Consider the following 12,439-nt stretch of genomic DNA (forward strand, 5'->3'; position numbering starts at 1 on the left):
CTGGGTCTCGAGTTTAGCTTCTACTTGAATCTTTTAATTTTGAACTTTTTGTTCGAGAGCTCCAAATAAAACGTTTTTCTACTTGTTTTTCAATCAAAATAAAGTCTCTGTGTTTTATTTTTTGTTTCTATATTATACTAAACGTTTAATTTCAATTTTGAAATGGTTAAAAAATTATGTCAAATATGTTAATTATTATTTTTGTTGCCATTTAAAGAATATCTCTATTCCATCGAGGGTAGAACTGTCCATTCCATTTGTAACGGTTAACCAAGTTACTTAATCAATCAAATCAAAATCATTTTAAACTTTAAAATTTAATCAATGGTGTGAAATTAAATCGATTCATTTTTATTTTATTTTAAGAAGTTCGATCATTAATATAACCAAAAAAAAAATAATTTAATATTATATTTATAAAAAAAAAAACTTGTTTATATTGGGTAAAAATTATATTATTTAAAACGAGAGGTTAAATTGATATAATTATAAGTTTACAAAAAAAAAATGTAAATTAAAATTTGGTTAGTTTAATTATAACTAATCTTTATGATTTTCTCAAACTTTACTACAAATTAACTGTATCAAGCTATTAATTACTGGCACATTTTCTATTTAAATGGTAACTAAAGTGTTTCCCACAAATAAAATAAATTTAATTGAACTTATCTAATATTTGTATTCATGAATATTTTATTTTTTAAAATCAACTGATATATTACATACCATATAATACCTGAGCTTTCAAATTTTTGTGTAATGGGCTATTAAATATATATATAAAAAAAAATATTGAATAAGTCAAAGAAGACAGGCTAAATATTAGATGCGAGTCTACACGAGTTGGATTGAGTCGGGTTAGAAAATCTTGTACACTAACCTAAAATTTTCGATTGGCTAGATTGGTGACTTGAGCAACTCAATATAGTTTTTCGACAGGATTTTTGTTGGGTTATTTTTTCTTAAATTATTTTGACCTCCACAAGTTACGACATATCACTGACATCAATAATAAAAGTCAGATATTCTTAATATTCGTAATAATCTTAAAAAACATGGTATGGTTGGATAGGATTGTAACCTTATTTTCAAGTTAGTTACATTGACTTAATAATTAGATTGGTCGGGTTCTGGAATATAAAATTTAAAATATAAATTAAAATTTAAAAAATGAGGTGATTTATAGTTTAAAAAAGAAAAAAGAAAAAAAGAAATGGAATACAGCAGGGAGGTTGAAAGAATAAAAAGTATTTGTTTACACGAACAACGTGTGGGTCCCAGTGTTAGTAGCATTGGTCAAAGCAAAGAGAAAGAAAGTGGGCCCGCAAAATTCGGGAAAGCGACCAACCGGATCCTTCCGGTTCTATCCTTTCGTGGACCCATTAAAAAAACACCGACTCCCCACGTCTTTTTTTTTTTTTTTTTCTTAAACTTTAAATTTTAAATTAAACTTTGATCCTCCAAATAATAATAATAATAATAATAATAATAATAATAAGCTTGAATTTTAATAAAATTTTCAAACTTTATATATATTTTTATACTAAACTTTATGAATTAGATCAAAATTTGGTAGTTTGCGTGAGCGTTGGGACTAAGTTATATTTATTTGTAGCTAATATCGAATTTGCATAATGTACCTAAGAATGAAGAATTTTGTAAATTAAAAATTTTCCTTTTTTACTAACGAGTAGAGTTATAGATATAAACGGTTTTGATATTCTTTTTCTAGTTCATCGCTTTTGCGATAAGAAATTCAAATTCAAATATGATATTTGCATATTAATTATGAATTATGAATTACGATTTGTTTTAGATTGAAACCATCGATCTTTTTGTTTCAAATATATCCTTGAACTTTTAAAATGTTAAAAAAAAAAAAACTAAAAAATATTTAAAAACTTCAAATTTTTAAAGTTAAGTTAAATAATCATTATTACTTGTTTGGGCTATGCTCCCACCCATCCACTCTTAAAAACTTCAAATTTTATAAACTAGGATGAAAAATAATAATATTTATTAAATTTTTAATGATTTAATCAATATTAGAAGTACACCGAGTTGAGTTGAAAAGATCTTCGACTCAAACAATTCAGAGCAAAATTTACCAAGTTGGGTTGGGTTGAGTTGAATGGTCAAATTTGTCAATAACTAAAATCTCATAAAATTTAAATATCAATCATTTGTAACCCATTTTCAGGTTAGTCAGTTGACCCAATAAAAAAAAAAAAAGTTAATACACAAACTGAACCAAATTTTCGATTTTCAAAAAAATTGAACCCAGCTCAAACCAAAAAAGAAAAATCCAACCCAACTCAATTTCTGTGGTTTGAGTTGAATAGTTTAGGTTAGACGGATTATCGAGTCATATGAATATCCCTAATAAATATCTACGTACCATGTCTATGGCAATATCATTCCTTTTTATTTATTCCCAAAAAAGGACCGTACAATTATCCGAATAAAGTATCGAACCATAAAACGATAAGGAATTTGTCTCGTCCAAACAAACTTTATATATTCAAATAAAAAAACAAGTCAAATCAATCCATGAAGAAAAATACCATCTTTCAACCAACAAGAATAATAATAAAAAAAAAAAAAAAAAAAAAAAAACCTCTTATTAAATGCAGAAACGAGTGAGTAGGCCATAGTGCAGCAGTTCAAAACTATGAACTAAGATGAATATTACTACGAAAGGACTATAAATTTGACAAAGTTTAAAGTGCAGATAAGGAGCAAATCCATGTTCTATCAGTGGGTTTTGCAGCTAACAAAGTCAACAAAGCCATTAAAATTTTCCCTACACCAACTAGATCTACCTAACCCATAAAAGATTATACACCCAATACCATACTTTTCAACCTTACCCACATCCCTTTTTTTTTTTGAATTATTCTTGTCTTAGCAGTCATTTGATTATAATAAGCCACTACTAAATTGATACCAAACAGTTTCGTGAGATCCCACATCGGTTGGAGAGTGAAACGAAACATTCTTTTATAAGAGTGTAGAAACCTCTCCATAGCAAACGTGTTTTAAAAACCTTGAGGGGAAGCTTGAAAGAAAAAATCCAAAGAGGACAATATCTGCTAGCAGTGAGCTTGGGCTGTTACAAGTGGTGTCAGAGCCACACACCAAGCGGTGTGCCAATGAGTTTGGGCTGAGCACCTAAGGGGGTGGATTATAAGATCCCACGTTGGTTGAAAATGAGAACGAAACATTCTTGAAAAGGGTGTGAAAACCTCTCCCTAGCAAACACGCTTTAAAAACCTTGAGGGGAAGCCCGAAAGGAAAAACTCAAAAAGGACAACATCTACTAGCAAACACGTTTTAAAATGGTCGATTCAAAATGCAAGATGAGGCTGCGGAATATTTGGCTTCTGGTATGGGTTGAAATGGATGGAGCAGATAAGGCTAGGAAGAAAAAAACAAGAGGAATAATGTTTGTTTTAACTTGTATGATTGTTTGGAAAGATCCTCCAAAAAGTTTGAAGTTTTTAAATGAAGAAACATGTGTTTGTTTAGATGAGAATCTTTCTGATTCATATCCAAAGCATTCTGCTTTGTTTCTATGTGTATTAGATCAAGCAAACAAATGGGTATACATGGATTACATCAAAACAGATCTGTTCTATTTGATCACATTGCAGCCAACCCATCAAAAGATATAAACTAAGTTTGTATAATATGGATATATGTGATAACATTGTGATCAGATGAATCAGTTTGGGTAGAAATAAGTACCTAATGGCTGTGACGACCCTTTTGATCACGAACGCTACTCCGTTAGACTCGGATCATGTGTAGGAAAAGCGTTTTATAGACTGGAAGAATCCCAACTGGCATACACTGCTCCAATGATTTTCTCATGTAAGATTGGCCCCGAGCAAACTATTATGCCCCGATCGAGACCTTCTAAGTACACTCCCCTCGAGAAATCCAAGGGACGACCTCCGGCGTCAGTCACCACACCTCCTGCTGCTTCTACTATGATAACACCAGCAGCATGGTCCCATATCTTTTCCCGGTAACCGGTCCTTGCAAACTTCATAAAAATCTCGGCGTCGCCTCGAGCTATGGCAGCATACTTTACCATGCTATAGACTCGCAATGGCTGCTCCCTGCCGCACAAGTATAAGCATGAAGGGAAGTTTTACTACAGCCACTGTGATCATCTTAGATATTATAGCAGTGTTGGGAGTCGAATCAACTGATTAGTGACAAGCATAAGAATCCATTTTGAAGTAAAGCTCTCCACATGTTGTGCATAGAAGCATCAAGTTTAATATGTATAAACTGCTTAAACATATCAAAAGTTTCATTCAAAAGTGCTCATTGATAAAAAGAATTCATTAACATAACCAAAGTTTTGGCAAAGTTCTTGTTGTTCTGTAACTAATATCTGTTCTCAACTTGATTTTTTTTTAAGTATCTATGAAACAACCCAAGCCCACCGCTAGCAGATATTGTTCTCTTTGGGCTTTCCTTCAAAGATTTTAAAACACGTCTACTAGGGAGAGGTTTTCACACCCTTATAAATAATGTTTCGTTCTTCTCTCCAACCGATATGGGATCTCAAAATCCACCCCCCTTTGGAGCCCAACGTCCTTGCTGCTCGTTTCTCTCTCCAATCGCCGTGAGATCTTAAAATCCACCCCCCTTCAGGGCTCAGCGTCCTCGCTGACACACCGCCTTGTGTCTGGCTTTGATACCATTTGTAACAGCCCAAGCCCACCGCTAGCAAATATTGTCCTCTTTGAGCTTTCCCTTCCGGGCTTCCTCTCAAGGTTTTTAAAACGCGTCTGCAGGGAGAGGTTTCCACACCCTTATAAAGAATGTTTCGTTCTCCTCCCCAACCGAGGTGGGATCGCACACTCTAAACCAAAAAAGTGAATATGAAGATGCTGTTTCTTGTTGCATACCAATGAACATTTGATGCTTAAAAATTCCCTTTAAATTATAAACTCGACAAAAAACGTAATATCGAAAGCGCACCTCAGCCCTACACTGTGAGCCAGTCCAGCAGTGAACGAGTGGTTCGAGTTCTGCTTCTCCACAGGTTCACAGAAAGTTGCAAGAGCTGGGTCATCAATGGAAGAAACCTGAATAAGGCTAGCTGAGTTTGGCCACTCAAGCTTCTTATTGCCATGGACTAATGGCTGCATCCATGCCCCACTGCAGTTTCTCTTTGCATATATAACACAACCTTTTTCCAAGGAGTCAGAACATGGTTGTGCTAACTTCGGTGATGCTGCCTTATACTGATAATGAAAACTTTCCTTCTTCAATGGATAATTAGGACATCCCAGAACTCCCATTACTACTTTACCATTTTCAATCAAGGCCAAGGCAACAGCATATTGATCGCCTCGGACGAAGCCTAACGTGCCATCAACAGGGTCGAGCACCCAATGTCTTCCAGTCGGGCCTCCAGTTGAATTGCACCGGCTTATAGCCTCGAGAATTTCAGAAGTTTTAAGCGCTCTAGCTGGACTTTGAAGACCATATTTTGGTGCTTCGGCTAAGCATTCGTTTACGGTTTTTACCACAGCTGACAACAGACTGCTCGAATCTGGCTTCGAAAGAGTTTGTACATCTTCTTCAGCAACAATGGATACATTTTGACTGCCAAAGTATTCAGAAAGAATCCAGCTAACAATTGCTTGTACACTCCAATCTGTTCATCAAGTAACCGACCATAGGAAAAGATAATTAATGGAACAAAGGATCAATCTATAAACAGAGTAAAAAATAAGGCCTCAACCAAGCCACTCAAACTGATGCTGCAGATAAGCATTTGACAGATTCTTTTGATGTAGAATCCAAAGGTATAGACTACTTGTTTGAATGATCAAAAGAGTGATTGTTCTATAAAACAAATCCTACATGTCAAATACCACAAAAACGTTTTTAAATGAAAATGTGAGATCCCACGTTGGGGAGGAGAACGAAGCATTCTTTATAAGGGTGTGGAAACCTCCCTCTAACAGACGCGTTTTAAAAACCTTGAGGGGAAGCCCGAAAGGGAAAGTCCAAAGAGGACAATATCTCTTAGCAGTAGGGTTGGGCCGTTACAAATGGTATCAGAGCCGGATATAAGGCGATATGCCAACGAGGAGGCTGAGCTTCAAAGGGGGTGGACACGAGGCGGTGTGCCAACAAGGACGCTGAGCCCCGAAGGGAACGAGTGCCAATGAGGATGCTAGGTCCCGAAGGGAGGTGGATTGTGAGATCTCACATCGGTTGGGGAGGAGAACGAAACATTTCTTTATAAGGGTGTGGAAACCTCCCCCTAGCAGGCGCGTTTTAAAAACCTTGAGAGGAAGCCCGAAAGAGAAAACCCAAAGAGGACAATATCTGTTAGCGGTGAGCTTGGGCCGTTGCAGAATGATTACATTATTTTAAACCCAAGAAGTGTCAAATGCATAAAATAAAGAAGCATTCAACTAATGCTATGAATATCAGCCTTCTATAATACCAATATACTCGATCAAGTTCCAACGCCATTGAAACTTGTGGAGCTTGCACTGTTCATAATTCCTATACATCATAACTGCATATAATATTTATCAACAACCTCTCCTATTTCCATTTTCCTCAACAGTGCTCGAATCAATGCATCACCAAATCACGTGGGATTTTCTAGTTAGAATCATGTAACAGCATGGTAGATATGGCATCACTTTCAATGGAAGAACATAAGTAAAGTGTGTCATCTTCCTCAAAATACATCAACATGGAAGAACATAAGCAACTTATAAAGGATATATTGTAACAACCCAATCCCTCCCTTGGCATATATTGTCCTCTTTGGGCTTTCCTTTTGGGGCTTCCCTCAAAGTTTTTAAAACGCGTCTGCTAGAAATTGGATTCCCTACCCTTATAAAGAATGTTTCGTTCTCCTTCCAACTGATGTGGGATCTCACAATCCACCCCCTTCGGGGCCTAGCATCCTCGTTGGCACTAGTTCCCTTCTCTAATTGATGTGGGACCCCTCAGTCCACCCCCTTTGGGACCCAGTGTCTTTACTAGCACACCGCCTCGTGTCCAGGCTTGGGCCGTTACATATACCGTCCAGATGATAACAGGAAGGAGTTGATGAATGAAGAAAGAAAGATAACAAAAAGAAGGAAGGATCTTCGAAGGCAACCATGTCCATTTACTGCAAAAACAAACTACAGAGCACAGAAAGTTCTCAAATAGCTTCCAGTCCAATAAAATTACAGGTTCTTTGGACAATGTGAACAATCACGAAACAATGGCTAAGCAGCCCAGATGGCTGCATTGCCTCTACTATATCTTATTGATCTCAACAAGCATTGAATACATTACATTTTCAAAACAAGCACAAGAACATACAACATGCAATACCCACTTCAAATTTGCAACCAATAAACAAAAGCAAAACACAATCAAGGGTCACATTCAGCAAAAAACCCATCAAGAACAACGTACAAACTTCATTAAAAAACATAAAAAGAAGAAGATCAATAAAAGAATACCAGCAATTGTCACCGGAGAATCATCATCCTTGGCCTTAACCAGGTCATTGCCGACCAAAAGCAAACCCTCTTGAACTCTACGGCAAAGAGCACACGCCAAATGAACCACTCGAACCGCCATATCCAATTCCTTCGAGTACTCCCCGTTCTCCATTGCCAAATCCCCACGAGTTTTCCACAAAACCCAGATGTTAAAACAGCGATTCTTGAAAAACCCAACAAAATTAGAAGCGGTTCATTACAAAGATTGAAGAAGATGAGGCGTTTCGATGATGATTCATCGGTTTTGTAGTTGAATGGCATGTAATGGAAATAGTTATGGGGGAGGCTAATTTGGGTTACGGGAATGGAAAAGGTATTTGGCAGGTGGGAAGCCAATTAGAGAGGAGAGCATGATTTCTTGTGCATTTTTGGTTGATCGCAAAAACCACATATGTAAGTTTCCCGTGCGTATGAAATGGGAAATTTTGGGTCTCAATTTTTTCATTTTTTCCTTCGATTATCTGTTCTTCTAAGTTTCCTTTTTGGGGCTCCAATTTGAAAGAAAAGATTTGAACAATTCATGTTAGGAAAGGTTGGGAGGGAGTCCCATATTAGCTAATTTAAGGAATGATCAGGGTTTTTAGGTAAAAAAATACATCAAATACATTTCCATTGGTTCGAGATTTATTGGGAAAGTCTAAAGCAAAACCATGAAATATTATACTCAAAGTAGACAATATCATACAATTCTAGAGATCGGCGATTTTTAACATGGTATTAGAGTTCTACCCTAAACTTAGTACAAAGACACATTTTTACTTGTTATTGCTATGATTATAGGAGGGCATGCATGACGCACAACCGTTGAGAGGTCGATCATAGGGTAGGGCTAAACCTTGTCGAGTCTAAGGACATGCAATTGGGTTTCGACCCAATTGTTTCGCTTTCTCTTTGCTCCGTATCTTGATCCTTTTGAGTTGGCTCGATTTTAGCTCGAACAAGATGGTTTCAACTTTGGAGTCCTAATATAAATTTATAGGATAAAAAGAAATATATACCTGTAATTTTGTCTTTAAATTGGGTCTTGTGGGGGAATTAGGGCACAAATCAAAATTTACAATATTTAATTGAGTGGGTAGTTGCACTTTATGGAGAATAAAGAATATAATAATTTATATTTTAATGCCTTGTAACAAGTTGATTAAACAATATTTAATATTGAATGGGTATAGTTTAGGTTCATGTACTAAAGAAATATTTATATTCTTAGATTTCATTAATTTAATTATTTCAAATATTTACGGATTCACAACACATCTAATTTTAATTACAAACGTTAAATATTCTTAATTTTTTCAAAAGTAAGGCAGAGTTAGATTGAATTATGACCATACTTTCGAGTTAGTCGGACCAGAAAAATAAAAAAAATGTCAATCCTTAAACTGAACAAAATTTTAATATTTTAAAAAAATTAACTCAACTCAAATAAATAAATAAATAAAATCTAACCTAATTTTATCGTTTGAATTCAATAATCAGATGGTCCAAATTATCGAGTTATATGAATATCTATAAATAAATAATATAAAATTTGAAGGTGTATATTAAGAGAATCATAAATGAAAAATAAATAAATATTTTAGATATGCTTTTTAATCTAAAGAAATTGTCTTGGTGGGCCTTAATAGGCCCATTTTGAAGGACCATCTGGGCTTAAATATCGGGCAGATCCATGATCCGGGCCCAGTCTGTCTACCGCTTGTCCGAACATTTTAATAAAATCCGAGAAAAAAAAAATAAAGAAAAAAGAAAAATTATAGAGGTGAAAAGAAAACGAATCCCAATACAATGCTGCCTCTAAAACGGTGCCGTATCATACAGGCTTTTTTTATTTAATTTAATTTATGAAATAAATTGGAAGCTGGTGACGTCACCCACGTGACTCTGCATTTTCCTTTTTTGGGATCGTTGCCAGCCGAGCAGTGCTTGCTGGTGCACCAAATTCCTATTTTCTTTTTCCGATTTTATTTTTAAAAATGCCATGAGTTATTTTTCTCAACCACACAATTTAAAAAAAAGAAATATATATATATATATATATATATATAGCCCTTTAGTGTGTCTTTATTCTAGGAAGCCATTCCTCTCAAGCCAAGCAGAAATTCTTCTCTTAAAGTTGATAATGTCTATGATGGGACGGGTTCAACCTAACACATTTGCACGATATCTATTCGAGAGATAAAATTGGCGAGTACTCGAAGTATTGAATCATCAAGAATCGAACCAAAATAACAAAAAAAATTGGTAGATGTTATTTCAACTCTCGAGGAATATACACCCATTTATGTTCTAGCTATTTAACTCGATTTGTTCTATGTCGAGTAATAATGAAGATATAAATAAACAAATAGACTGTAACGGCCGAGATCCACGGTTTCCCTTTTGGGCTTCCCCTCAAGGCTTTATTAAAACGCGTCTGCTAGGGGAAGGTTTCCACACTCTTATAAATGGTGGTTTATTCTCCTCCCCAACCAATGTGGGACATCACAATCCACCCCTCTTCGGGGCCCAGCGTCCTCGCTGACACTCTTTCCTTCCTCCAATCGATGTGGGACCGCCCCAAATCTATCCCCCTTTGGGGCCCAGCGTTCTTACTGGCACACCGCCTCGTGTCTACCCCCTTTCAGGGAACAGCGAGAAAGCTGGCACATCGTCCGGTGTTTGGCTCTGATATCATTTGTAACAGCCCAGATCCACCGCTAGCAGATATTGTCCTCTTTGGGCTTTCCCTTTCGGGTTTTCCCTCAAGGCTTTAAAACGCGTATGTTAGGGGAAGGTTTCCACACCCTTATAAATGGTAGTTTGTTCTCCTCTCCAACCAATGCGGGACATCACATAGACTCACTATTTATTTTACGTCAAGCAATACACGAAGTCATTTTCGATATAACAGTAAGAGCAAGACGTGTAACCAAATCGACTCATCAAGGAAACCCACATAAAAGAAAGACAGAAGGAACAGTATAAAGGCTAAGGACTCACTTGCAAAGAAGCGAGACTTTCTCGTGGCCGTCATTCTTATGCTTCACTTGTCATAACCTAACTACACGGTACGAGATAATTCAAAATTTAATGAATCAAATAAAAAGCATGTTCGTGTGGAATACGTCACCTTGTCTAAAGTAATTAAGATGCATAAAACATCGTTTTCAATAACAAAAAGAGATTAGATTTTTTTTAATAATATATTAAATAAAAAAGAAAGTCAAAGGTTCAAAAAAGTTACATGTCCCATGAATTAACAGCTAACTCAAACATCACATTCACACCTAAATACAGTTGGTCATTTGTTAACAACTCTCATTAATTAATTTATGAATATGTTTAATATTTTCACTTTTTTTTTAATTATTATTTTATGATAATATCATATAATTTAAAAGAAATTTCTTTTTAAATCTTTGTTAATGTTTTTATCCGTTTAAAAATTTTAATTAAATATTTTAACATAATAAAATAGAATTTAAATTTTAAAAACAAAACAAACTCTAAATCATTACCAATAAAATATATGATATTTATAAATTGAAAAATAATTCCAAAGATAAGAGGTTTATTGTTCTTCAGTGATTATGTATTTATAATATTCATATAATAATAATAATAATTTAAGGCGCGTTTTTGGGCGGAACTGACGGCGGAATGCGGCGACAACTAGCCGTTTCCGTTGAAAACATTGCAATCTCCAGTCGAGCTGATTCCAATATTCCCTTTCCACTAGACTTTTTGCCCCTAATTTTTTTCTTTTTTATTTTGAATAAATAACTTAATTAATCAGACAAATTTATTATTTTTATAGTGTTAAAAATGTCAAAATCAATTATGGTTTAAAAAATTGAAACCGAGCCCACATATTTATTTTACGTCATTTAGCTAGTCACATCCCTTCGTATAAAATTTTTGTCTTTTGATAAATGACATATCTTTTCCTGTTAGAGTGTATCCTTGTTCGTGCTTGTTCATTATTCATAATTTCTAAATTTAAAAATAATTAAAACTACTATTTTTTAAAAATGTTTCAATCTCATTTTGGTCCATATTTATTTTAATTTTTTCCATGGAGCGAGCATTTCCGACAGGAAATTGGTGGGCATCGAGTTCTCCAAATGATTTTTTTCTCCGTTATTATTCTTATAAAACAATAATCATTAATTTTTTAAAAAACGTATATTATTCATTTTCAATATAAAGTATTAATTGGTACTAATTCACTCGTGTTAGTAGAAGTTGTAGTTGAATCATTTTTTTGTAAATTATATTCATTGGGACTATTATAATGTGGCTGTCTCTTAATAACGTTAACATAATCTTCATATCATTGATCACTACCCGATACAAAATGAAATACATGGATAATTTTTCAAATAATTTCTTCCAATTTTGAGTAAATATATAATTAAACTAAAAATAAAAAGAAACAAACAAAAAAAAAATATATAGAAATATAAAATTGTTAATTAATTTAAAATTTTAATTACCCACCAATAGAACGGAAATTGTTTGTTTAATAGAAAAAAATTGGTTAAATTAATTAAAAAAATTAAAAAAGAACCTAATATTTGTTTAAAAAATATAATTCTATTTCAAAAATACTTTTAAACTTATTTAAATATTTTTTAAACATAATATCAAACATAATACTAAAAATTATATACCAATCTCCGACTTTCATATATATACCTTTATTAAAATTAAAAATAAATAAATAAATATCACTGAAATAAAAATATTAAAATATTTTGAAGAAAGGTGAATCTCAATCGAGAATATATAATTTAAAAAAAGAATAATTATCTAATTAAAAAAATTAAATAATAAGATTTGAATAATAGTGGGGAAAATATTGAAAATGAAGTGATAGCGATTTTGGAGTACGTGGCCATGTGCTTCGA

The 12,439-nt window shown here is 34.0% G+C and overlaps 1 protein-coding gene across 1 annotated transcript; it reads right to left on the reverse strand.

Moving 5' to 3' along the window:
* Positions 1 to 2,622: 2,622 nt before the first annotated feature.
* On the reverse strand, positions 2,623 to 7,949 carry HL (HAL2-like protein). Its single transcript, XM_023667848.2, has 3 exons — positions 7,506 to 7,949; positions 4,999 to 5,680; positions 2,623 to 4,124 (listed from the first exon to the last, which is right to left on the reverse strand). The coding sequence occupies exons 1-3, from the start codon at positions 7,657 to 7,659 to the stop codon at positions 3,821 to 3,823; spliced, it is 1,140 nt and encodes a 379-aa protein (XP_023523616.1). The 5' UTR covers positions 7,660 to 7,949; the 3' UTR covers positions 2,623 to 3,820.
* Between the last annotated feature and the right edge of the window lie 4,490 nt (positions 7,950 to 12,439).

The sequence above is a fragment of the Cucurbita pepo genome, chromosome 2 (assembly GCF_057944985.1).
Source record: "Cucurbita pepo subsp. pepo isolate OVF chromosome 2, ASM5794498v1, whole genome shotgun sequence".
Lineage (NCBI taxonomy): Eukaryota > Viridiplantae > Streptophyta > Magnoliopsida > Cucurbitales > Cucurbitaceae > Cucurbita > Cucurbita pepo.

Excerpts from the sequence above, each read along its gene's own strand:
- HL (XM_023667848.2), bottom strand. The coding sequence starts at position 7,659 with ATGGAGAACGGGGAGTACTCGAAGGAATTGGATATGGCGGTTCGAGTG. Across the intron at positions 5,681-7,505 it reads TTCTCCGGTGACAATTGCTG|ATTGGAGTGTACAAGCAATT; the intron begins GTATTCTTTTAT and ends CTTGATGAACAG. Across the intron at positions 4,125-4,998 it reads GCTCACAGTGTAGGGCTGAG|GGAGCAGCCATTGCGAGTCT; the intron begins GTGCGCTTTCGA and ends CTTGTGCGGCAG.